This window comes from Heptranchias perlo, chromosome 32 (assembly GCF_035084215.1).
Source record: "Heptranchias perlo isolate sHepPer1 chromosome 32, sHepPer1.hap1, whole genome shotgun sequence".
NCBI classification, from domain to species: Eukaryota; Metazoa; Chordata; class Chondrichthyes; order Hexanchiformes; family Hexanchidae; genus Heptranchias; species Heptranchias perlo.
Window position 1 is genome coordinate 3,324,587 of NC_090356.1, and position 24,289 is coordinate 3,348,875.

Genomic DNA, 24,289 nt, shown 5'->3' on the forward strand with positions numbered 1-24,289 from the left:
AGCGTATTCCAGATCATAACAACTCGCTGCGTAAAAGATGTCTCTTCACCTCCCCTTTGGTTCTTTTCTCAATTACCTTAAATCTGTGTCCTGTGGTTACTGACCCTCTGCCACTGGAAACAGTTTCTCCCTAGTTCATAGAATCATAGAATTGTATAGCACAGAAGGAGGCCATTCGGCCCATCATGCCTGCTCTTTAAAAGACTTATCGTATTAGTCCTACTCACCAGCTCTTTCCCAGAGCCTTGCAAATTTCTCCCCTTCAAGTATTTATCCAATTCCCTTTTGAAACTTTGATGTGGAGATGCCGGTGATGGACTGGGGTGGACAAATGTAAGGAATCTTACAACACCAGGTTATAGTCCAACAAATTTATTTTAAAATCACAAGCTTTCGGAGATTATCCCCTTCGTCAGGTGAATGAGTGAAAAGGTTCTCAAATCGCATATCTTATACTAGGCTGGGACAGCATCACACCAATCAAAAGGTGTCGTTGTTGTTCAAACAGGCCAGTCACGGAGAACAGCACGTCCCAGTACACTGGATATACATTGTGTCAATTACACAGACAGACAGAAAGAAACCCAAATGGCAGAGAGAGAGAGAGAGAGAGAATATTAAAAACATAACTTTTTTTTCCCTTTTTGCTGGTGGGGTAACGTGTAGCGTGACATGAACCCAAGATCCCGGTTGAGGCCGTCCTCATGGGTGCGGAACTTGGCTATCAACTTCTGCTCGACGATTTTGCGTTGTCGTGTGTCTCGAAGGCCGCCTTGGAGAACGCTTACCCGAAGGCTGAATGTCCTTGACTGCTAAAGTGTTCCCCGACTGGAGGGAACCCTCCTGTCTGGCGATTGTTGCGCGGTGTCCGTTCATCCGTTGTCGCAGTGTCTGCATGGTGTCGCGATGGACACCTACAGACGCTGAAAGACGCCCTCGTAAGAACGGGATATGACGCTCGACTTGTCGATCGACAGTTCCGACGGGCCCCAGTGAAGAATCGCATAGACCTCCTCAGATGACAAACACGGGATGCAACCAACAGAGTACCCTTCGTCGTCCAGTACTTCCCCGGAGCGGAGAAACTACACCATGTTCTCCGCAGCCTTCAACATGTCATCGATGACGACGAACACATCGCTAAGGCCATCCCCACGCCTCCACTACTCGCCTTTAAACAGCCACCCAACCTCAAACCGACCATCGTTCGCAGCAAGTTACCCAGTTTTCAGGAGAACAGCGTCCACGACACCACACAACCCTGCCACGGCAACCTCTGCAAGACATGCCAGATCATCGACACGGATACCACCATCACACGAGAGGACACCACCCACCAGGTACATGGTTCATACTCCTGTGACTCGGCCAATGTTGTCTACCTCATACGTTGCAGGAAAGGATGCCCCGGAGCATGGTACATCGGCGAGACCATGCAGACACCGCACAACAATCGCCAAACAGGAGGGTTCCCTCCCAGTCGGGGAACACTTTAGCAGTCAAGGACATTCAGCCACCGATCTTCGGGTAAGCGTTCTCCAAGGCGGCCTTCGAGACACACGACAACGCAAAATCGTCGAGCAGAAGTTGATAGCCAAGTTCCACACCCATGAGGACGGCCTCAACCAGGATCTTGGGTTCATGTCACGCTACATGTAACCCCACCAGCAAAAAGGGGAAAAAAAGTTATGTTTTTAATATTCTCTCTCTCTCTCTCTGCCATTTGGGTTTCTTTCTGTCTGTCTGTGTAATTGACACAATGTATATCCAGTGTACTGGGACGTGCTGTTCTCCGTGACTGGCCTGTTTGAACAACAACGACACCTTTTGATTGGTGTGATGCTGTCCCAGCCTAGTATAAGATATGTGATTTGAGAACCTTTTCACTCATTCACCTGACGAAGGGGATAATCTCCGAAAGCTTGTGATTTTAAAATAAATTTGTTGGACTATAACCTGGTGTTGTAAGATTCCTTACTTTTGAAACTTATTATTGAATCTGCTTCCTGCACCCTTTCAAGCAGAGCATTCCAAGATCATAACTCGCAGTGTAAAATCTTTTTCCTCATGTCGCCTCTGGTACTTTTGCCAATTACCTTAAATCTGTGTCCTCTGATTACCGATCCTTCTGCCACTAGAAACAGTTTCTCCTCATTTCATAGAATTATATAATGATACAACACAGAAGGAGGCCATTCAGCCCATCATGTCATGCCTATCCAATTAGTCCCATTCCTCTGTTCTTTCCCCAGAGTCCTGCAAATTCTTACCCTTCAAGTTTTATCCAATTTCCTTTTGAAAGTTATTATTGAATCTGCTTCCACCGCCCTTTCAAGCAGCGCATTCCAAATCATAACAACTCGCTGGATAAAAAAATGTCTCCTCATCTCCCCTCTGGTTCTTTTGCCAATTACCTTAAATCTGTGTCCTCTGGTTACCGACCCTCCTGCCACTGGAAACAGTTTCTCCTTATTTACTCCATCAAAACCCTTCATGATTTTGAACACCTCTATCAAATCTCCCCCTAACCTTCTCTGCTCTAAGGACAACAACCCCAGCTTCTCCGGTCTCTCCACATAACTAAAGTCTTTCATCCCTGGTACCATTCTAGTAAATCTCCTCTGCCGTTTTAGTGCTGTGGCAGAAATCTGATTGGAGTTGCGGGAAAGAAGCTTGAGAGAAGGGGAGTAAAGTGAAATAAAATAAAACAATTTCTCCACTCAAAACAATACCAATGAGGGTTGATTAAAGTTGGCAACTCTTCTTCTACGGCATCACTGTGTGTTGAAATAAAACCCAGGAGGGAATAAACAAAAGTCGACCTGCCGGCCCAGTCCCCAGCCTGCTGATAACCCGGGAGCCTCCCAGTGAACGACACACGTTCATGGGGTCCTGACGTCAATGGGCAGCTGCTTTCTAAAAGAGATCAGAGATTTCTCTCATACCAGCCCGAGGCCAGAGAGGCAGAACCGAGGTAAGGGAACTGTAGCTGAGTCCCAGATAACATCTCCGGCTACTCTTGTTAAAATTGCTGTAGTGTCTGGTGTTATATACAACGTACAGTCACAGGATCTGCTGTGTGGGGTGAGCTGGAGGGGGAACTGCCGGAAGCAGCTCCTGTTTGTACTGTTTGAAGATTTGACATTTGTTTTTTTTCCGTGAGCCTGCTCTTCTCTTTGGAATTTATCGCATTAATAACGTTTCTTTGACAAATAAGATTAGGAAATATTTCTTTAAAATATTACAAGAATTACAACAAAAGTCAGATATTTACTTAATTCCCATTTCATACAAAAGATTTTTTTTCAAAAGATTTTGGACTTGTTGCATGTTGAATATAAGTTTTGGTGCCGAAATTGGTGTGTTTTACAATATTACAATTAATAAAACACACCTTATACTCTAAGTGACACTTGTGAAATGGGCTGAATTATAAACTAAAAGAAGCAAACTAGGACATTGTCACTAAAACTCAGAGTATCAGAACCTTCTAAAATAAATTGATTTTAATTTTCTACTTTCATAAAGCAGAAAACTTTTAAAAGACAATTCACACTTTTTAACAGAGATGATATATAATATGTTAAAAATTACATCTGTGCACACTTCCTGTCAACTTTTTCCATTAGAAATTCCTATGTCCACATTTATAATGGGAACCGCCTATGTAAACTCGTCACAATGTAATGACACCCTCCCACCAATGGAGGTGCTGCATTGCCACCATTGGCAGGAAGGTGTAATTACAGCATGGCAAGTTTATATAAACGGTTTCCATTATAAATGGGGACATAGAAATTTAAAATAAAAATATAAAAATTAAGACTGAACGTATGACCTCAAGTTGGGGACTGAATTACACCTGCATGCCCTGCTCCAATTTGACTTGCTGTGTGCACCTCCACAGGAGATCTATTCATTTTAAATAAAAATCTAGACTCGCCAAGTGGCTCAGCAAATAAATATATTACTCAGTGTAGTACTGGGCCACACAGACCAGGAAGGCACTTGGTGCAATCCCCAGTCTGTAGTTTTATCTGATCTTAGCCAGAGTGCTGGGATGGGTGTTACAATTGACCTCAGTGACCCTGGGCTAGCCAAGGTTCCTGCTTCTGTCACTATCCACTGACCCCTGCTGGAAAGCATGTGTGTGGACGTTGGGTGACAACAGAGTCAGGCTTGGCTGTGATGCCACCCAGGGTAAAATAGCCTGCCAAAACTCATTGTCTAGGCTCGGGCATGAAGAAAGGCGACATCAGTAAGGTACAAGAGGGTGATCAGTGTCCGTGGAACTGAACTTCGGCAAGGAGGTGATGCCTCCACTCCACTATCCAGAGCCCATTCCTGTAGGACAGAACCATGTGTAGAGGAGCCTGTAGGACAGGGCCGAGTGAGGGACAGGGCCGGGTGAGGGCCATGGCCGAGTGGCGTACAGGGTGGGGGCAGGGCCCGGTGGGGGACAGGGTGGGGGCAGGGCCGGGTGGGGGACAGGGCCAGGTGAGGTTCAGGGCCGGGTGGGGGACAGGGTGGGGGACAGGGCCGGGTGCGGGCCAGGGCCCGGTTGGGGGACAGGGTGGGGGACAGGACAGGGTGGGGGATAGGGTGGGGACAGGGCTGGGCAATTGACTCATTCTGTATCCTATATTTTGAGAGAGTGACTGGTCCTGGTAATTCTCTTTGTTGCAGATGTCTGGTGGAATATTCTCTCCTTTGGATAACCTGTGCGATTTGGACAATGCAAACAGCCATCCACTTGTCTGCCATCTTTGCTACGAGCAGTATGAACACCCTTGCCTGCTGGACTGCTACCATACCTTCTGTGCCACCTGTCTGAGGGGCAGGGCTGCAGAAGGACGTCTCTCCTGCCCTCTCTGTGGGTAAGAAATTGGAAAATGATATAACAATATGCAATTTAATCTGCCGTTCTCCTAAAGCTCTGTCTGTGAATTCACAGCCTGGTGTGGCACTAAAAGAAAAACTTTATTGCTATCCTGCCTTTCATGACTTCAGAGCATCTCAAAGAACTTTACAGCCAATGAAGTACTTTTGTAATGTAGGAAATGCAGCAGCCAATTTGCGCACAGCAAGATCCCACAAACAGCAATGAGATAATAACCAGATAATCTTTTTTTAGTGGTGTTGTTTGAGGGATAAATATTGGCTCCAGGACACCGGGGAGAACTCTCCTGCTCTTCTTCGAGATAGTGGCCGTGGGATCTTTTACGGAAGGGTGGATGGGACCTTGGTTTAACATTTCATCCAAAAGGCAGCACCTCCGAAAGTGCAGCACTCTCTCAGAGCTGCGTCGGGAGTGTCAGCCTGGATTTTGTGCTTAAGGCTCTGAACCCACAACCTTCTGATACAGAGGCGAGAGTGCCACCCACAGAGGCACAGGCTGACCCAATGTGACCGACTGCGTCATGCAGACTAGGAAGGTTGCGGACCTGATCCCTAGACTGCACCACTGAGCACCGGGGGTGGGCGGGGGGGGGTGGAGGCGACAATCGATTTTGGCACCGCAGGGTTAGGGAAGAGAAAAATTAGACAGCGTTCCTCGTCCTGATCCAGTGACCCCCTGCTGGCAGGAGCAGGGGGTCAGGTGTGGACAGGTTTGGACCCAGCTGTGATCCCCCCACCCCTCCCCAGCAGCGAACAGCTGGCCAACACTCAGGGGCTAATCTGAACCTAACTCGCTGGGCGGGAACCCCATGGGGTCGGGTTTTACTCCCCGCCCATTATCACACTCCATCAGGCGGGGAGTAAAACCAGTGTCGCCCCCGATCCTGTCAGTTTCCCGACGGGCAGGTTAGGTTAAAATCGTCCCCTCAGCGTCTAGGCCCACACACGAAGCTTTGAAACTGGGGTGAGGTACAGGAGGAGTGTCTGGTTATCCAGCAACAGCCAGCGGCTTGAGGAGCGGGCGGGAGAGAGTGGTACTCCCCCTTCCGTACATCCAGATGGCTCGGAATGTTAACCCCTTACGTTCCAGCCACCCGTTGTCACCCTCTCAACCCCGGTAACTAAGGGGAAGCATCAATCACACCGGTCCCCATTGTCGGACAGCTGCACAATGAAGGCCAGTCTACTTTTAGAGGGCTGGGAATGTGAGGAGAGAGAGGCTTGATGGGCTGAGATAGCATAGGCATGCAGTCCCCATGACGATGAGCAAAGAGTTTGCTTATCTAACAGTGGAGTTAAATCCAGCACTGACCAATTAAAAGACAGCTGCACAGTCCCATCCACCACCAATCTCCCAGACCCCCCACCCCCCCACCCCAAAAAATATAAACAGAAACAAGTGTTTGGGTTCAGGACCCCTGTTGCGTATCTTTTGGGCCGTGACCCTGGGTGACATTTACAAGGTGATCTGATCCTCTTGTCAATCTTTTAATTTTAGATTTGACATTGCAAAAATCCAAACACAGGGGGAATAAATAAATACAGGTCTGTGATTGGACCAGGGTCCGTCTATCTCAGGGATTGAAAGGGGCTTTTTTAAATTTCCAAAGCAGTGTTGAATTCATTGATTCCAGATGGAGATTACAATTAAACTGCGGGTATCGCCACGAAGGTCAGGGGGGGCTAGGAGCTGGGCCAGTGTGCAGCGTAGGCGTAGCTCAGGGCAGCTGAAGCCCTCGCTCATGAAATGCAATCCCCACAGGTGACTTGACTGGCTCTGTTCTTTTTTAGTTGCTCTGCTGCCTCCCTCCTCCAACCTGACACTCAGTTTGTCTCTGCAATCTCTCCAGTCACACTGACCAGTGCCCCGCACTGTCGGGTATTCGGGACATTCCAGTGGTGGGAGGGGTATCGAGGGGAGTTGTGGGGGGGGGATAGGGAGGAGTCACGCGAGACGTAACCTGGATGACAGAGAAGATCGAGGATCAGAGATGAGGCTGGATGAATCAGACGACCGCACGTGAGAGTTCCCATTTCTTTCTGAGTGCTGTGTCTTGGTTTGTAGATTGTTGAGTTGATGGAGGTGCGGGCTGGTGTTTAACAGAATCATAGAATCATAGAAAGGTTATGGCACGGAAGGAGGCCATTCGGCCCATTGAGTCCGTGCCGGCTCAATGCAAAAGCAGTCCAGCTAGTCCCACTCCCCCGCCCTATCCCCGTAGCCATGCAAATTTTTTCCTTTCAAGTACTTATCCAGTTCCTTTTTGAAGGCCATGATTGAATCTGCCTCCACCACCCCCTCGGGCAGTGCATTCCAGATCCCAACCACTCGCTGTGTAAAAGTTTTTCCTCATGTCGCCGTTGGTTCTTTTGCCAATCACCCTAAATCTATGTCCTCTGGTTCTTGACCCTTCCACCAATGGGAACAGTTTCTCTCTATCTACTCTGTCTAGACCCTTCATGATTTTGAATACCTCTATCAAATCTCTTCGCAACCATCTCTGTTCCAAGGAGAACAACCCCAGCTTCTCCAGTCTATCCATGTAACTAAAGTCCCTCATCCCTGGAATCATTCTAGTAAATCTCTTCTGCACCCTCTCTAAGGCCTTCACGTCTTCCCTAAAGTGCGGTGCCCAGAACTGGACACAATACTCCAGTTGTGGCCGAACCAGTGTTTTATGAAGGTTCATCATGACTTCCATACTTTTGTACTCTATGCCTCTATTTATAAAGCCCAGGATCCAGTATGCTTTTTTAACCGCTTTCTCAACCTGCCCTGCCACCTTCAAAGATTTGTGCACATATACCCCCAGATCTCTCTGTTCCTGTACCTCTTTTAGAATTGTGCCCTCTAGTTTATATTGCCTCTCCTCGTTCTTCCTACCGAAATGTATCACTTCACATTTTTCTATGTTGAATTTCATCTACCACGTGTCCGCCCATGCCACCAGCCTGTCTATATCCTCTTGAAATCTATCACTATCCTCCTCACTGTTTACTACACTTCCAAGGTTTGTGTTATCTGCAAACTTTGAAATTGTGCCCTGTACACCCAAGTCCAAGTCATTAATATATATCATGAAAAGCAGTGGTCCCAGCACTGACCCCTGGGGAACACCACTGTACACCTCCCTCCAGTCCGAAAAACAACCGTTCACCACTACTTTCTGTTTCCTGTCCCTTAGCCAATTCTGTATCCATGTTGCTACTGCCCCCTTTATTCCACGGGCCGCAATCTTGATGATAAGCATAACATGCGATACTTTATCAAACGCCTTTTGAAGGTGCAGTGAGCGGCTGAGTTGGATAAGGGTTGTTCGTGTCGTAGGGGGGCAGGGTTCACGGCCCAATTTTGGGCGTCTTTTTTTTAAAACACGTTCTCATCCTTGGCTGATACAGTTGTCCAGGGGCCACTACAATTGGCTTCACTGTTTCGGCCGTGGCTCAGTGGGTGTCACCCTCACCTCTGAATCAGGAGGTCATGGGTTCAAGCTCCACTCCAGAGACTTGAGCCCATAACCCAGGCCGACACTCCCAGTGCAGTACTGAGGGAGTGCGGCACTGTCGGAGGTGTCGTCTTTCGGATGAGACGTTAAACCGAGGCCCCGTCTGCTCTCTCAGGTGGACGTAAAAGAGCCCATGGCCACTATTTCAAAGAAGAGCAGGGGAGTTCCCCCTGGTGTCCTGGCCAATATTTATCCCTCAACCAACACCTTTAAACAGATTATCTGGTCATTATCTCGGTGCTCTTTGTGGGATCTTGTTGTGTGCAAATTGTCTGCTGTGTTTCCTACATTACAACAGTGACTACACTTCAAAAGTACTTCATCGGTTGTAAATCGTTTTGGGACGTCCTGAGGTCATGACAGGTGCTATATGAGTACAAGTCTTTCTTTCTATTGTCAGAGAGTATCCTTTCCTCATGGTTGTGTGAAGCGCCTTGGAATATTTTTCCATGTTAATGGCACTGTGTAAATGCAGGTTGTTGTTACAGTGAGGTTGTATCCGGAGATAACTGGACCTTTCCATCTTCAGTTGAAGGTGATCTTGCCCCATATGAAGTTTGAACCCAGTTCAGTGATCTTTTCAACCCAGTAGCGTTCCCTGTTACTCGCTGCTGCCTATATTCCGCCCCCCCCCACGCCTCCTTCCGCTGTAGTTGGTTCCCACATTTCCCATGGGAATATCCTGTGCACCTCTTTGCTTTTCGGCACTGGGCATTGGTTCTGTTTCTATTCCAGACGTCAGTCGATTGTGAGGGGCACCAGCGGACTCCCAAAAGTTGACCAACTGCTGAAGTTCCTGGTCGATAGTTCAGCCGATTGTGAGGAGATTGTGCAGTGTGCAAACTGTGACCTGGAGTGCAAGAAACAGGTAAGGTGGAGGCGGGGGGAGGGGAAGAGAGGCCCCGTGAAACCACCGAGTGCGGTCAGAGTGAAGACAGGGTGAAATTCTGTTTTCCCCTTCCATCTCCTCCCCTCCTCTCCTCAAGGCACTGACTACTGCTGGGGTCCAGTTCTATGGGCACCAACTCCATTGCCCAAGTAGTCACATGTGAGCTCAGACGTTGAAAGTCGGTCGCTATTCAGCTGTGGGGTGCGTCATGCTTCATATCCAAACCCGATCCTGTCCTGAACTGATGTCTTTCCAGCCGGATTCAATGAATACCAATCTAGCAGAGCTCAGGCTAACTGTACTGCCCCAAACTGGTGCTCTGCTGAGTTCAGCTAACTCAGCACAGACTGGGCTCAATTAAACATTGTCTCAACTACTGATGAGCCACCGGGGAGCACTGCAGGCTCAATCTGAGGTCTGTTCTGAGTTAGCTAGTCTCAGCCCGGGCGGGAGGTAGAAAATTACAATTGAAATACTCCTCGCTGAGCCAGGCTACCCATCAGTCCTGTGCTCACTGACCCACACTGGCTCCCGGTCCAGCAACCCTCGATTATAAAATTCCCTTCCTCGTTTTTTTTTATTCGTTCATGGAATGTGGGCGTTGCTGGCAAGGCGACGTGTCCAAATCCCTCCATGGCCTCGCCCCTCCCTATCTCTGTAGCCTCCTCCAGCCCTACAACCCTCCGAGATCTCTGCGCTCCTCCAATTTTCTTCACTCCACCATTGGCGGCCGTGCCTTCAGCTGCCTAGACCCTAAGCTCTGGAATTCCCTCCCTAAATCTCTCCGTCTCTCCACCTCTCTCTCCTCCTTTAAGATACTCCTTAAAACCTATCTCTTTGTCCAAGCTTTTGGTCACTTGTCTCCTTATGTGGCTTGGTGTCAAATTTTGTCTGATGACGCTCCTGTGTCATCAGACACAGCCTGGGGATGTTTTACTACGTTAAAGGCGCTATATAAATGCAAGGTATTGTTGAGAAACAAAAGCCTCAGGCTGGTTTTAGCTCCTGATCATTACCCAGTGACCCCGCGCATTTGTGGATGTTGAATTGAGGGCAGGACTGGGCTCGGCTGTGATGTTTCCACTGTCTCAGCTCACACAGTAAGGTGCCTACCCAACAAGGAGACAGCACCTGCACTGGAGGAGACGGGGGGAAATTGGCCGAAAAAATAAATTTTAAAAAGTAATGTTCAGTGTTTTGCTCCTGCAAGTGTTTTATTTTGTCACTTTGTCCCATGCAGGACGCGGACGCCATGTTTTACTGCAACACGTGTAACCAGCCGCTCTGCAGCTCCTGCCGTGAGGACACGCACAGAGCAAAAATGTTTGCCCGCCACGAAATCGTCACACTCGCCAAACGCACCAAGGAGCTGCATAAGAAATGCCGTAAGGGTCTCTGTTCCCGGTCTCATAAAGCTGCAAATTCACTGATAATCTTTCCACGACACTGAAATCAAAAGGGGGGGAGGGGGGGAACGGGTGGTGTAGTGGGCTATGTCACTGGAATAATAATCCAGAGAATATGAGTTCAAATCCCACCACGGCAGCTTGAGAATTTAAATTCAGTTTAAAAAAAACATTTGGAAATAATTTGGTGTTGGATTATTGTAAAAGCCCAACTGGGGAAGGAAACCATCTGTCCTTACCCAGTCTGGGCCTATATGTGACTCCAGTCCCACATCAACATGGTTGACTCTTAACTGCCCTCTGAAGCGGCCTAGCAAGCCCCTCAGTTATACTAGTTGTACCTTGCCAGCAACACCCACATCCCGAGAATGAATTAAAAAAATCAGTGTTAGTGATTTCACTGCAATCTTTGTAGCATTAAGTGAAAATAATAAGCTTAGCCAGTCAGTCCCTGAGCCACACAGATCAGGGAGGCCTCTGGTTCAGTAGGAGCTGCTACAATTGAGCACCACACCATTAAGTTAGGGGAGGGAAAAGTCAGCCTGTTAATCACCATCTAGTGAGGAAAGGACTGGACTGAACTGTGATGTCCCCCATGGTAGAGAAGCCTGTGAGCACTCACTGCCTGGGCTCACAAATGAACGATGGCCAGTTGGGTGAGGGATCGGAAGGCAATTGACATACATGGAACTGTACACCTGCCAGTCAGTGCCTTCAGGAGAGGAGGGTAGAAAATGGGGAGAAACAGAACCCTACTCTAAATATCTTCAGTAAAACAGTTAAAGAAAGAACTTGCATTTATATATATATATACCTTTCACAGCCTCAGGACGTCCCAAAGCGCTTTACAGCCAATTAAATACTTTAGAAGTATAATCACTGTTGTAATGTAGGACGCATGGCAGCCAATTTGTGCACAGCAAGATCCCACAAACAGCAATGAGATAAATGACCAGATCATCTGCTTTTAGTGATGTTGGTTGAGGGATAAATATTGGCCAGAACACCGGGGAAAACTCCCCTGCTCTTCTTCCAATAGTGGCCGTGGGATCTTTTACGTCCACCTGAGAGGGCAGACAGGGCCACGGTTTAACGTCTCATCCGAAAGACGACACCTCCGACAGTGCAGCACTCCCTCAGTACTGCACTGGGAGCGTCAGCCTGGATTATGTGCTCAAGTCTCCGAGCTGGGACTTGAACCCATGAACTTCTAACTCTGAGGTGAGAGTGCAGCCCACTGACTCACAGCTGACACTTAGACATAATATGCATGTTTATTGATTAATAAGCAGACTTTTCTGTACAATCGAATACTAAAGTACCACAGGATAACATATTACCATTGAGATTCTTGGCCGCAAGGGGACTGGCTGGGTCAGAGTATCGGTCACTCTGTAACCGGGCTTCAAATCTGGCCCACACTGATGGGTCGAATGACTCCTCAGTCTGTGGGCAGTTAGGGTCCCGTATAAAATGAGTCTGGGTCGTCAGACCAGTTTCTACAGCACCAAACTGCCCTTATTAAATTGGTAATCTCACTCAGAGAGGCTACGGGATGCAGACAATGTCATAGAGTCATACAGCACGGATAGAGGCCCTTCGGCCCATCGTGTCCGCGCCGGCCATCAAGCCCTGTCTACTCTAATCCCATATTCCAGCATTTGGTCCGTAGCCTTGTATGCTATGGCATTTCAAGTGCTCATCCAAATGCTTCTTGAATGTTCTGAGGGTTCCTGCCTCCACAACCCTTTCAGGCAGTGAGTTCCAGACTCCAACCACCCTCTGGGTGAAAAAGTTCTTTCTCAAATCCCCTCTAAACCTCCCGCCTTTTACCTTGAATCTATGTCCCCTTGTTATAGAACCCTCAACGAAGGGAAAAAGCTCCTTAGTATCCATCCTATCTGTGCCCCTCATAATTTTGTACACCTCAATCATGTCCCCCCTCAGCCTCCTCTGCTCCAAGGAAAACAAACCCAATCTTCCCAGTCTCTCTTCATAGCTGAAGCGCTCCAGCCCTGGTAACATCCTGGTGAATCTCCTCTGCACCCTCTCCAAAGCGATCACATCCTTCCTGTAGTGTGGCGACCAGAACTGCACACAGTACTCCAGCTGTGGCCGAACCAGTGTTTTATACAGCTCCATCATAACCTCCTTGCTCTTATATTCTATGCCTCGGCTAATAAAGGCAAGTATCCCATATGCCTTCTTTACCACCTTATCTACCTGTTCCGCCGCCTTCAGGGATCTGTGAACTTGCACACCAAGATCCCTCTGACCCTCTGTCTTGCCTAGGGTCCTCCCATTCATTGTGTATTCCCTTGCCTTGTTAGTCCCTCCAAAGTGCATCACCTCGCACTTTTCCGGGTTAAATTCCATTTGCCACTGTTCCGCCCATCTGACCAACCCATCAATATCGTCCTGCAGACTGAGGCTATCCTCCTCGCTATTTACCACCCTACCAATTTTTGTATCATCAGCGAACTTACTGATCATACCTTTTACATTCATATCCAAGTCATTAATGTAGACCACAAACAGCAAGGGACCCAGCACCAATCCCTGTGGTACCCCACTGGCCACAGGCTTCCAGTCACAAAAACAACCTTCGACCATCACCCTCTGCCTTCTGCCACTAAGTCAGTTTTGTATCCAAAGTGCCAAGGCACCCTGGATTCTATGGGCTCGTACCTTCTTGACCAGTCTCCTTTATCGAAGGCCTTACTGAAATCCATGTATACCACATCCACTGCGTTACCCTCATCCACACGCCTAGTCACCCCCTCAAAAAATTCAATCAAATTAGTCAGACATGATCTTCCCTTGACAAAGCCATGTTGACTATCCCTGATTAATCCTTGCTTCTCCAAGTGGAGACTAATTTTGTCCTTCAGAATTTTTTCCAATAATTTTCCTACCACTGATATTAGGCTCACTGGCCTGTAGTTCCCCGGTTTTTCCCTACTCCCCTTCTTGAATAATGGTACTACATTAGCGGTTCTCCAGTCCTCTGGCACATCCCCTGTGGCCAGAGAGGTTCTGAATATATGTGTTAGAGCCCCCGCAATCTCCTCCTTTGCCTCACACAGTAGCCTGGGATACATTTTGTCCGGGCCTGGGGATTTATCCATTTTTAGGCCTGCTAAAACCGCCAATACCTCCTCCCGCTCAATGTTAATATGTTCGAGTATATCACAGTCCCCCTGCCGTATTTCTATGTCTACATCGTCCTTCTCCATAGTGAAAACAGATGCAAAAAATTCATTTAGAACCCCACCTACATCTGCCGGCTCCACACACAGATTGCCATTTTTGTCCCTAATGGGCCCTATTTTTTCCCTAGTCATCCTCTTACCCTTAATATACTTATAAAACATCTTAGGATTTTCCTTTATTTTGCTCGCCAGTGTTATTTCATGGCCCCTCCTTGATCTCCTAATTTCTTTTTTAAGTATCCCCCTGCACTTTTTGTACTCCTCTAGGGCTTCCTCCGTCTTTAGCCTTATCATACTGATGCAGCAGGGGGTGTGCTCTTCTGTGGCTGGGACTAAAGCACATTGTTAGTACCAAGTCGAAGGAGAGGGTGCAGAGGAAATTTACTAGACTGGTACCAGGGTTGAGGAACTTCAGTTGTGTGGAGAGACTGGAGAAGCTGGGGTTGTTCTCCTTAGAGCAGAGAAGGTTAAGGGGAGATTTAATAAGGTGTTCAAAATCATGAGGGGTTTTGATAAAGTAAATAAAGAGAAACTTTTTCCACTGGTAAGTGGGTCAGTAACCAGAGGACACAGATTTAAAATAATTGGCAAAAAAGCCAGGAGGAAATGAGGAGAAATTTATTTACACAGCGAGTTGTTACGATCTGGATTGCACTGCTTAAAAGGGCGGTGGAAGCAGATTCAATAATAACTTTCAAAAAAGAATTAGATAAATATTTAAAAAGGAAAAATTTGCAGGACTATGGGGAAAGAGCAGGGGAGTGGGACTAATTGGACAGCTCTTTCAAAGAGCTGGCACAGGCACGATGGGCCAAACGGCCTCCTTCTGTGCTGTACGGTTCTATGAGTCTATAAGCTTTATTCGAGGGTTGCTGATCAGCCCCATTGTCCATTGTCCTCTTCCTCTGGTTCTGATTGAGGCCCCTATTCCTCCATCTCACTGAACTAAGAGCTCGCCCACTTCTCTGGTCCTTCCGTGCTGCTAAATGCCAACAAATGTCGCTAGCAAGCACATTCTGACGGATTTCTCACTCTTTGTCTCCACAGCTCTTCACGAGGAACCATACATCATGTTCTCCACGGAGAAGATGTCTATGCTTTGTATTAACTGCTTCCGGGACATGCAAGTGTGAGTCAGCATTCCTGGGCCATGGCCCAAGCAGAAATAACCAACCAAACCCGTGCTGTTTGTCAAAACAGGGCGAGCAAAAAGCTCCCTGAGACTTTCTCCAGTGAGTCACTGAAGCACACAGGCCAGGAAGGCCTCAGGTTCGATCCCTACTCTGACCTGAGACAAGGTGGCACTAGGAGATGCTACAATTTTCCTCAGCACCCCTGGGCTAGGGAGGGGAAAATCAGCCAGATTTCTTCAGCAGGGGGGTTGCTGGATAGTAATCAAGAGCAAGAACCCAGGCTGAGTTTCTCTGACCTGACACCGAGGCCAACTTTAGTCCACAGTTACTACGTTGGTTGAGATCAGCGAGCTCCATGTAGACCTGGAATCAAAGCGGGGACCTCCTGGTGTGTACTGACTGCTCAGTCCTGCACTGAGCAGAGTGTTTACCCACTGAGATAATGGGGGAGGGCGTGGGTATTCTTTGAAGAAACGTTACCATGAGGGTGTTGTTGCTGCCTGCTTGAACTGTTCCGACCTGACTGTTCCAATCTGACCGTTACTGTTTCTCTTGTGTTCAGTGAGAGCCGGGCCCACTGTATCGACATTGAGACTGCGTACATGCAAGGCTGTGAGAAGTTGGACCAGGCCGTGATGGTAGGTATATTGCAGACTTCATTCTGGGGGAGTGAGGGAGGTGTAACTAGGGGTTGCCAACCCTCCAGGATTGTCCTGGAGTTTCCAGGAATTGAAGATTAATCTCCAGGGCACAGCTGCGAGCTGCGAATGATACCCGGACTTCAAGGGTTAAGTTACGAGGAGAGATTACACAAATTGGGGTTGTATTCTCTGGAGTTTCGAAGGTTAAGGGGTGATCTGATTGAAGTTTATAAGATATTGAGGGGAACGGATAGGGTGGATAGAGAGAAACTATTTCCGCTGGTTGGGGATTTTAGGAGTAGGGGGCACAGTCTAAAAATTAGAGCCAGACCTTTCAGGAGCGAGATTAGAAAACATTTCTACACACAAAGGGTGGTAGAAGTTTGGAACTCTCTTCCGCAAACGGCAATTGATACTAGCTCAATTGCTAAATTTCAATCTGAGATAGATAGCTTTTTGGCAACCAAAGGTATTAAGGGATATGGGCCAAAGGCAGGTATATGGAGTTAGATCACAGATCAGCCATGATCTTATCAAATGGCGGAGCAGGCACGAGAGCTGAATGGCCTACTCCTGTTCCTATGTTCCTAAAACCCGGGAGAAAAATCATAGGGGCATTAAAATAAAATGATGTTGCTTAGAAAATTTTCTTTGGACATTTTTGTTTATTAATTATAAAAATATTGGAGATGGAAAAAAGGCTGTTTGACTGATGGTCAAGAATCATCCAGTCAGGTAATAAAGAGTATGAGTCTATTCGCTTTCCGATTGGTTGGGGAAGGTGGGGCACCGCGAGGATGGACGTGTTGGGCGACCAATGACAGGAGTGGAGGCGGGCCAGTTGGCAGCAGGAGGTCATGTGATAAAACCTCCAGGAATAAGTCCAACCAGAGTTGGCAACTCCCGGTGTGCCCCTGAAGAGCAGCGGCACTGGCTGGAGTTAACCAAAACCAATATCAGCCTAAACTACAGCAAGAATAAAACTTACTGGCTTCATAATACAACAAACCAGGTCTGTGCCCGGAAGCCATCTTGGACCGAGGCAGTAACGGGAGTATTTCCATCTCCTCCTGCCTGGCTCTTTGTTTCCTTGGCAACACATGTTGAGGCGCTTACATAGTTGGTTCAATACTGGCCCCTGTCCCTGCAGGAGGGCAGCGGTTTGCAGATTTTGAGGGGATCCTGCAATGTTAATTTAAAAGTTTAAAAAAATACCTTGCAGGGGATGAAGCCTCACGCAGAAGGCCTGTTGTAAATTCCAAAACCATTTCACTGCTAATTACACATGGCCACCCCTTTAAGAACATAGTCAGATAGTAATTGCATCTCTTTCACACACATCAACAATAATCTCTTTTTTACAGATTATAATCTGCCCCTCCCTTCCTTTTCTAAAGCAACCGACTCCTTGCTGGGGTACAGTTTTACCATGGGCACTGGCCACTCTCCAGCATCTTACAGCCAATGAAGTACTTTTGAAGTGTAGTCACTGTTGTAATGTAGGAAACATGGCAGCCAATTTGTGCACAGCAAGATCCCACAAACACCAATGTGATAAATAACCAGATAATCTGTTTTTTAGTGATGTTGGTTGAGGGAGGACACTGGGGAGAACTCCCCTACTCTTCTTCCAAATAGATCTTTTACATCCACCTGAGAGGACAGACAGGGCCTCAGTTTAACATCTCATCCGAAAGACGGCACCTCCGACAGTGCAGCACTCCTTCAGTACTGCACTGGGAGTGTCAGCCTGGATTATGTGCTTGAGTCTCTGGAGTGGAATTTGAGCCCGTGACCTTCTGACTCAGAGGCTTGAGTCTTACCCACTGCGCTACGGCTGACACTAATGTAACGAAAGAGACGGCTTCCGCTCAGGGGGTTGCTCCCCTTTTAAAGATCCAACCAGGTAACGATTGCTCAGGTCCTCTTGGTGAATTCTGTTCATTAGGCGGTGAAGGAGCTGCAGACGTCCACACGAGAGGCCATCATCCTCCTGAAAGCCATGATTGACGAGGTGAGAGTCAATGTCAATGAAGAGGAGTCAGCCATCAGCTCGCTGTTCAACAGTATGCAGGTAACGCACAACATCATCAAATTAAATAAATAAGAGGGGGTCAGCGACCGAGGCCCATTGGAGGGGGTGGGGGGGGGGGAAGGTAGCGTCCAGGACTCATACAGCACAGAAAGAGGCCATTCGGTCCATCATCTCTTTGAAAGAACTATCCAATTAGTCCCACTCCCCCCTTCTCTTTCCCCAATGTTTCCTTTTCAAGTATTTATCCAATTCCCTTTTGAAAGTTATTATTGAATCTGCTTCCTTTCAGGCAGCGCATTCCAGATCATAACAACTCGCTGCATAAAAAATATATCTCCTCATCTCCCTTCTGCATTTTTTGCCAAGCTCCTTCTTTCACGTTCCTTTGTTCCCTGGTTCTCTAATCCTTCACACTGCTATCGTTCACCTGTAAACCCCATGATGTCAGCATGGTTGCCCTACCCATCTCCGGGGTCCCCTCTCTAGATCCCTCACCCTGGGCCCGTGGAGTGAGATCACAGATCAGCCATGATCTTATCAAATGGCGGAGCGGGCTCGAGGGGCTGAATGGCCTACTCCTGTTCCAATGTCCCATTCCCTGACTGAGGGGATGCCAGAGTGTGTGTGACTGGATAACCTGCATCTACCAGTAACCCACACCTGGGAGGGGAAAGAGCGATGTGTGGGGGGTGCCTAGCAGTGACCCACTCTCCCAACGTACCATCCCCACCTCCCGAATAGTTCATTCAAATGCAAATTAGATAGATTTCTTTCTAAAAAGAGAAAATAACATTTTGCAATCCAGTATATGAGTAATTTGAGACATGACATGTGGTGAGTGTAACAGGTTTGGGAGGAACAGGTGACTTTGGACCTATGGTTCCCAAAGCTCTCCACCACTGGGGGTTTTCCTCGCCTCATGTCTGGGTCTGTTGGAGACTAATTGATAGAGACTGATCGCTGTGATTAGTCAACAATCCATTATCGTTGTATCATGTACCAGGATAGCAGAAGGCGAACTAGATGGACCTCGGAATTTTATCATCCAGCAATCCCTATGTTCCTAAGAGGAAGCAACAGGTATCTCCTCAGTGCTGAGCTGCGATGTTGCAGTCAGAGTGAGATGAATCGGGAGGTAGATTTGCCTCATTGACACAGTGCCTAGGTACAGAGACATTCTACAGATCAAGGCCACCATTGCTTCACATACACTCCCGAGCTGCTGGATTAAGAGGAACAACGGATTGTAGACACACAACAAAAGAAATGGGAGCACAGCAGTGAGGGGCGTTAGATTGCCTCTGGGCTAGGGAAGGGATAAATCAGCCAGGATTCCCATTCCTGATCATCCAGTGACCCCTGCTGGAAAGTGCAAAAGTGGATGTCGGGCTTCACAGTAATATTGCTGTGTCATGTCCACACAACCTCACTGGATGCAAGGGGGAGTTACATGCCAGCTTTATTAACACCAGGAGGTGGAGAAGGGTTCAATTTCATTCGCCCAGAAAGGTCACACGGGCAGCTGGGGTGAGAAATGGCGACATCTCGCAGCTGCAGCAGGAATTGCTCCCCTGCTCCATTCTAAACCTGACTACTCGTTTAAAACAGGAGCATCTGTGAAAAACGACCGCAGTTTGTGTTACCAGCTTCACACGCTGACTGTTTGGTTCATGTGCAATCAGACCCTGTCCCCTTTTTCTAAATCCTGTATTAAAACACTGGTACATTTTCTGTCTGTTTTTCAAATTACACTATTACAGAGGAATAGGAGGTCATTCAGCTATTATTGGAGGCCATTAATTAGATCCTGGCCAATCTGTACCTCAGCTCCATTTGCCTGCATTTGCTCCACATCCCTTCATATCTTTACCAAACAAAAATCTATCGATCTCAGACTTGAAAATTTTAATGTGTGTTTGTGAGTGTGCGTCTGTGTGAGTGTACGTGTGTGTGTGTATATGTGTGCATGTGTGTGTATGTGTGTGTATGTGTGTACATGTGCATATGTCTGTGTGTGTGCGTATGCATGCGTGTGTGTGCGTATATGTTTATGTGTGTGCATGTGTGTATGTGTGTAAATGTGTGTGTATATGTATGTTTGTGTGTATATGTATTTGTGTGTATATGTATGTGTGTGTGTATGTGCGTGTGTGTGGGAGAGATCCTATGTGGTGGGTGGGGTTTAATGACTATGTGTTGTAGACCTGAGTTTTTTTTCATATTCCAGGAAAAATTAGCTGAGAGGAAGAAAATGCTGCTGAAAACAGCTCAGAAGTAAGTGTGGCCTCGTCAATCGACCGTACTTTCAGGAGGCAGCAGTGTGGGAGGGCAGTGAGTAGCTGAGCCGCACATCCAGGCCCCGGAATGAATCTGAGTTAGCTGACCTCAGCTGGGGCAGTGACAGGGGCTGTACCATCATCCTCACTATTCATAGAATCTTACAGCACAGAGGAGGCCATTCGGCCCATCGTGCCTCTGCCAGCTCTTTGAAAGAGCTATCCAATTAGTCCCACTCCCCCTACTCTTTCCCCAGAGCCCTGCAAATGTTTCATTTTCAAGTATTTATCCAATTCCCTTTTGAAAGTTATTATTGAATCTGCTTCCACCGCCCCTTCAGGCAGTGCATTCCAGATCATATCGACTCGCTAGGTAACAAATTTCTCCTCATCTCCCCTCTGGTTCTTTTGCCAATAACCTTAAGTCTGTGTCCTCTGGTTACCGACCCTCCTGCCACTGGAAACAGTTTCTCCTTATTTACTCTATCGAAACCCCTCATAATTGTGAACATCTCTATCAAATCTCCCCTTAACCTTCTCTGCTCTAAGTTGAACAACCCCAGCTTCTCCAGTCTCTCCACATAACTGAAGTCCCTCATCCCTGGTACCATTCTAGTAAATCTCCTCTGCACCCTCTCCAAGGCCTGGGTTATAGGAGGAGGAAAAAAAGCCAGGGTTCCTGTTTCTGATCAATATGCAGAGAGTCTGCTGGAAGTGTCTGTGTGGATCAATCCCTACTGGCCAATAAAGCACTTTCACACTGGTATCGTTCACCTGTAAACCCCAGGGCAGCTTGAAGTCAGCATGGTTGTCCTACCCATCTACAGGTGTCCCCTCTTTAGATCCCTCACCCTGAGCCCAGACACCATTCCCTGCCTGAGGGGATGCCAGGGTGTGTGTGTGACTGGGTATCCTGCATCTATTAGTAACCCACACCTGGGAGGGGAAGGAGCGGGGGGGGGGGCCTAGCTGTGACCCACTCTCCCAACGTACCATCCCCACCTCCCCAAGAGGAAGGGCCAGGTAATCTGCTCAGTGCCCAGCTGAGATGTCGCAGTCCGTGTTGCTATGTATTGTACCTGCACATTGGCAATTGAGCACTGATGGCAGTCAGCATATTGCAGCAATTACACTCTACCCTCTTATATTGAATGTTATATCAAACGGGAATGTCCCAGAGTCTTAAATAAAAGCAGCTATTACATTACCACACCAATTTGAGCGTTTAGTGGATATAACAACGGTGAGATGAATCGGGAGGTGGATTTGCTTCCCAGCACTCAGTGAGGCAGTGCCTGAGGTACTGGGACATACTATAGATCTTGGCCACCATTGCTTCACATACACATTGTCTCATCTCATGCTGCTGGATTGAGAGGAACAACTTTAAATCTTCTGATTCTTTTTCCAGTCAACATGAGGAGAAAGAGAAAGCTTTTAAAGAGCAGCTCTCGAATATGGCGGCACTCCTGCCCACCCTTCAGGTGAGTGAACCAGGTACTGGGGGAGGGTGGGGTTGGTCAAACAGACTGCTATAAAGCAGCAAACCCACTGCTCAATGCAAAGAAAGTCAAGAGAGAGCAGATAATCGAAGCTCCCACATCAACTGGAGTTAAGTCCACGACACTAAACATCTTTTTACATTTCACTTACGTGAATTTTCTCCCCTCTACCCCAGCCGTTCTTCATGTGTGCACCCAGACGGTGGGTGTCAGTAGGCTATTGGGCCATGTATGGCATCACAACTGAGCCTGAAGCTGTTCTCACTCAATGTCCCTGCGCACACTGTCCAGCGGGGGCCATTGGAAAACAGTCAGGAGCAGGAAGCTTGGGCCAATTTACCCTTCCTGATTCACACCAGGAATCAAACCTGGAACCATCCTGGTCTGAATAGTTCAGCTACTGGGCCACGGGGAGAATCACTGGCTCTTTGAGTATTTATCAAAAGTTAAAATAAATAAAAAGGGCTCTCACGATGGCTGAGAACTTTCTCTCTAACTTGCTTATGTATAAAAAGTCTTGTACATCACCTGCCCTCTCTGTGTGTATTTATAGTTCTCTGAGTTTTATTCATGTGGGCGTCCAGACCCTTTTGTCTTCCTTCGCACCTATCTGACCAACGGGGTGAGCAGCCTGATCACAGGCCCTGGCCAGGGTAGCACTGGGGGGGGGAGTGTGAGAAAGCAGCCCTGGTGGAGGTTCCCTGTCCTGCAGGGAGGGGCCCAGCTCACCCTCATCACAACAGAGATTGGCAATTTGGAAGATTGGGTGGGAGTAATATGGGCCCCAACCCTGCTCTGTGCCACTGGGCATTACGGCTCCAACACCCAAGGCCGTGCTCTGGATTTACCTCTACCTGCGTCTATCTGTCTCTATCTGTGTCTATCTCTGTCTCTATCTGTGTCTATCTCTGTGTCTCTATCTGTGTCTATCTCTGTCTCTATCTGTGTCTATCTCTGTCTCTATCTGTGTGTCTATCTCTGTGTCTATATCTGTCTCTGTCTCTATCTGTGTCTATCTCTGTCTCTATCTGTGTGTCTATCTCTGTCTCTACATGTATCTATCTCTGTCTCTACCTGTGTGTCTATCTCTGTCTCTATCCATGTCTATCTCTGCCTCTACCAGTGTCTATCTCTTTCTCTACCTGTGTGTCTCCATCTGTGTGTCTGTCTGTCTCTATCTGTATCTAGCTCTGCCTCTACCGTCTATCTCTGTCTCTACCTGTGTGTCTCTACCTGTGACTATCTCTGTCTCTATCTGTGTCTATCTCTGTCTCTACCTATGTGTCTCTATCTGTGTGCCTCTTTCTGTCTCTATCTGTGTGTCTATCTCTATCAGTGTGTCTATTTCTGTCTCAATCTGTGTGTCTATCTCTGCTCTACCTGTGTCTATCTCTGTCTCTATCTGTGTGCCTCTCTCTATCTCTATCTGTGTCTATTTCTGTCTCTACCTGTGCCTCTCTCTGCCCCTATCTGTGTGCCTCTCTCTGCCTCTATCTACAAAACACTGGCTCCAAAACTAGGTCACTGTGTGAAGTGCTTTGAAATGTTTTGACAATGTGATAAGGCCCAACATAAAAACAAGCATTTCTTTCTTTGCTTCTTTTCAAGTAAATGAACGAGACAGACTGATCTTTCTCTCTCTCTTCTTCCACCTGGTTCAGGTCCACCTTGTCACTTGTTCTGCTTTCCTCAGCTCCGCCAATAAGTTTGAGTTCCTGGACTTAGGCTACGTAAGTAGGAGCAGTAATTCCCAAAACCAGCGTGAAATGAAAGGAAAGTGCACTCGTTCCAGCCCACTGGAAGGCCTGGAAAATGGGATTGGTACTGAGATGAAATCAGCCTGTGGGGAGAACAATGGTATTTTTACATCTCGATATCTCGGTTGGTAAACACACTGAGCCACGTACAGCAGGAAGGGCCGGGGTTTGATCCGCAGTCTCAGCCAGGTCAGCAGGGCGAGTTAATATGGGCCTCAGTGCCCCTGGGTTAGGAAGTGGAAAGCCAGCCAGGGGCTCTGCTCCTGATCACTAACCAGTGACCTCCTGCCAGAAAGTGTGTGTGTGTGTGTGTGTGGACTCTGGGTAAGGACAGGATCAGGGTGAGTTGTGACGGCCTTCCTTGGGGAGAGGAAGGTGATAAGTACACTGTCAAAATAACTCATCTTTACCGCACCAAAGCCTCTCAGCTTTCCTAATGTCTCTACCCCTAGGGTACATTCCATCTCCCACAGTCTTGGTGCGAGTTAGGATACGGGCAGCAGAGTTTCCCCGAAGAAAAATAAAGATATGTTGATGTGGTTCTAATTTCTCACCCATTTGAAAACAACTGCGTTCCCATCCCAAAATAAATGGGCTTCAATCAGACAGATTAAAAGCTCACTGCAGCCTCCAGCTCGGGGCATGGGATGTGTGATAACCCAGAGCTCTTGTGATGATGAGGTGCTAAGAAGGCATTCCAGTCATTGTTCTGCCATGTACAGACTTGTGTCTTTGTGTGTGATTCCCTCCCCCACACCTCAGCCACTCTCCTTGCTCAGTCCTAAAGAGTCAAAGGTTGGCAGCACCGTGTTCTTGGAAAAGCTCCGCTCACAGTTTGAGCGGCTGCAGTTTAACCCCATCAGCATCAAACACCTTTTAACAGCAACATCTTGCATTTATACAGTGCCAATAAGTAGTAAAAACCGCCACAAAGCGCTTCACAGGTGCGATCATCAAACAACAAAACTGATATCAAGCCAAAGAAGGAGGCATTAGGTGACTAAAAGCTCAAAGAGGTAGGTTTTAAGGAGGG

General features: G+C 47.6%; 1 protein-coding gene across 1 annotated transcript in view; it reads left to right on the top strand.

Moving 5' to 3' along the window:
* Positions 1–4,686: 4,686 nt before the first annotated feature.
* rnf207b (ring finger protein 207b) overlaps positions 4,687–24,289 on the top strand; it is a 36,156-nt gene continuing 16,553 nt past the window's right edge. Inside the window, exons 1-9 of the mRNA XM_067970214.1 lie at positions 4,687–4,877; positions 9,141–9,273; positions 10,535–10,679; positions 14,960–15,041; positions 15,608–15,683; positions 17,635–17,760; positions 19,949–19,995; positions 21,409–21,481; positions 23,161–23,229. Coding sequence (XP_067826315.1) covers positions 4,687–4,877; positions 9,141–9,273; positions 10,535–10,679; positions 14,960–15,041; positions 15,608–15,683; positions 17,635–17,760; positions 19,949–19,995; positions 21,409–21,481; positions 23,161–23,229 — 942 coding nt within the window. The remainder of the gene's footprint in view (positions 4,878–9,140; positions 9,274–10,534; positions 10,680–14,959; positions 15,042–15,607; positions 15,684–17,634; positions 17,761–19,948; positions 19,996–21,408; positions 21,482–23,160; positions 23,230–24,289) is intronic.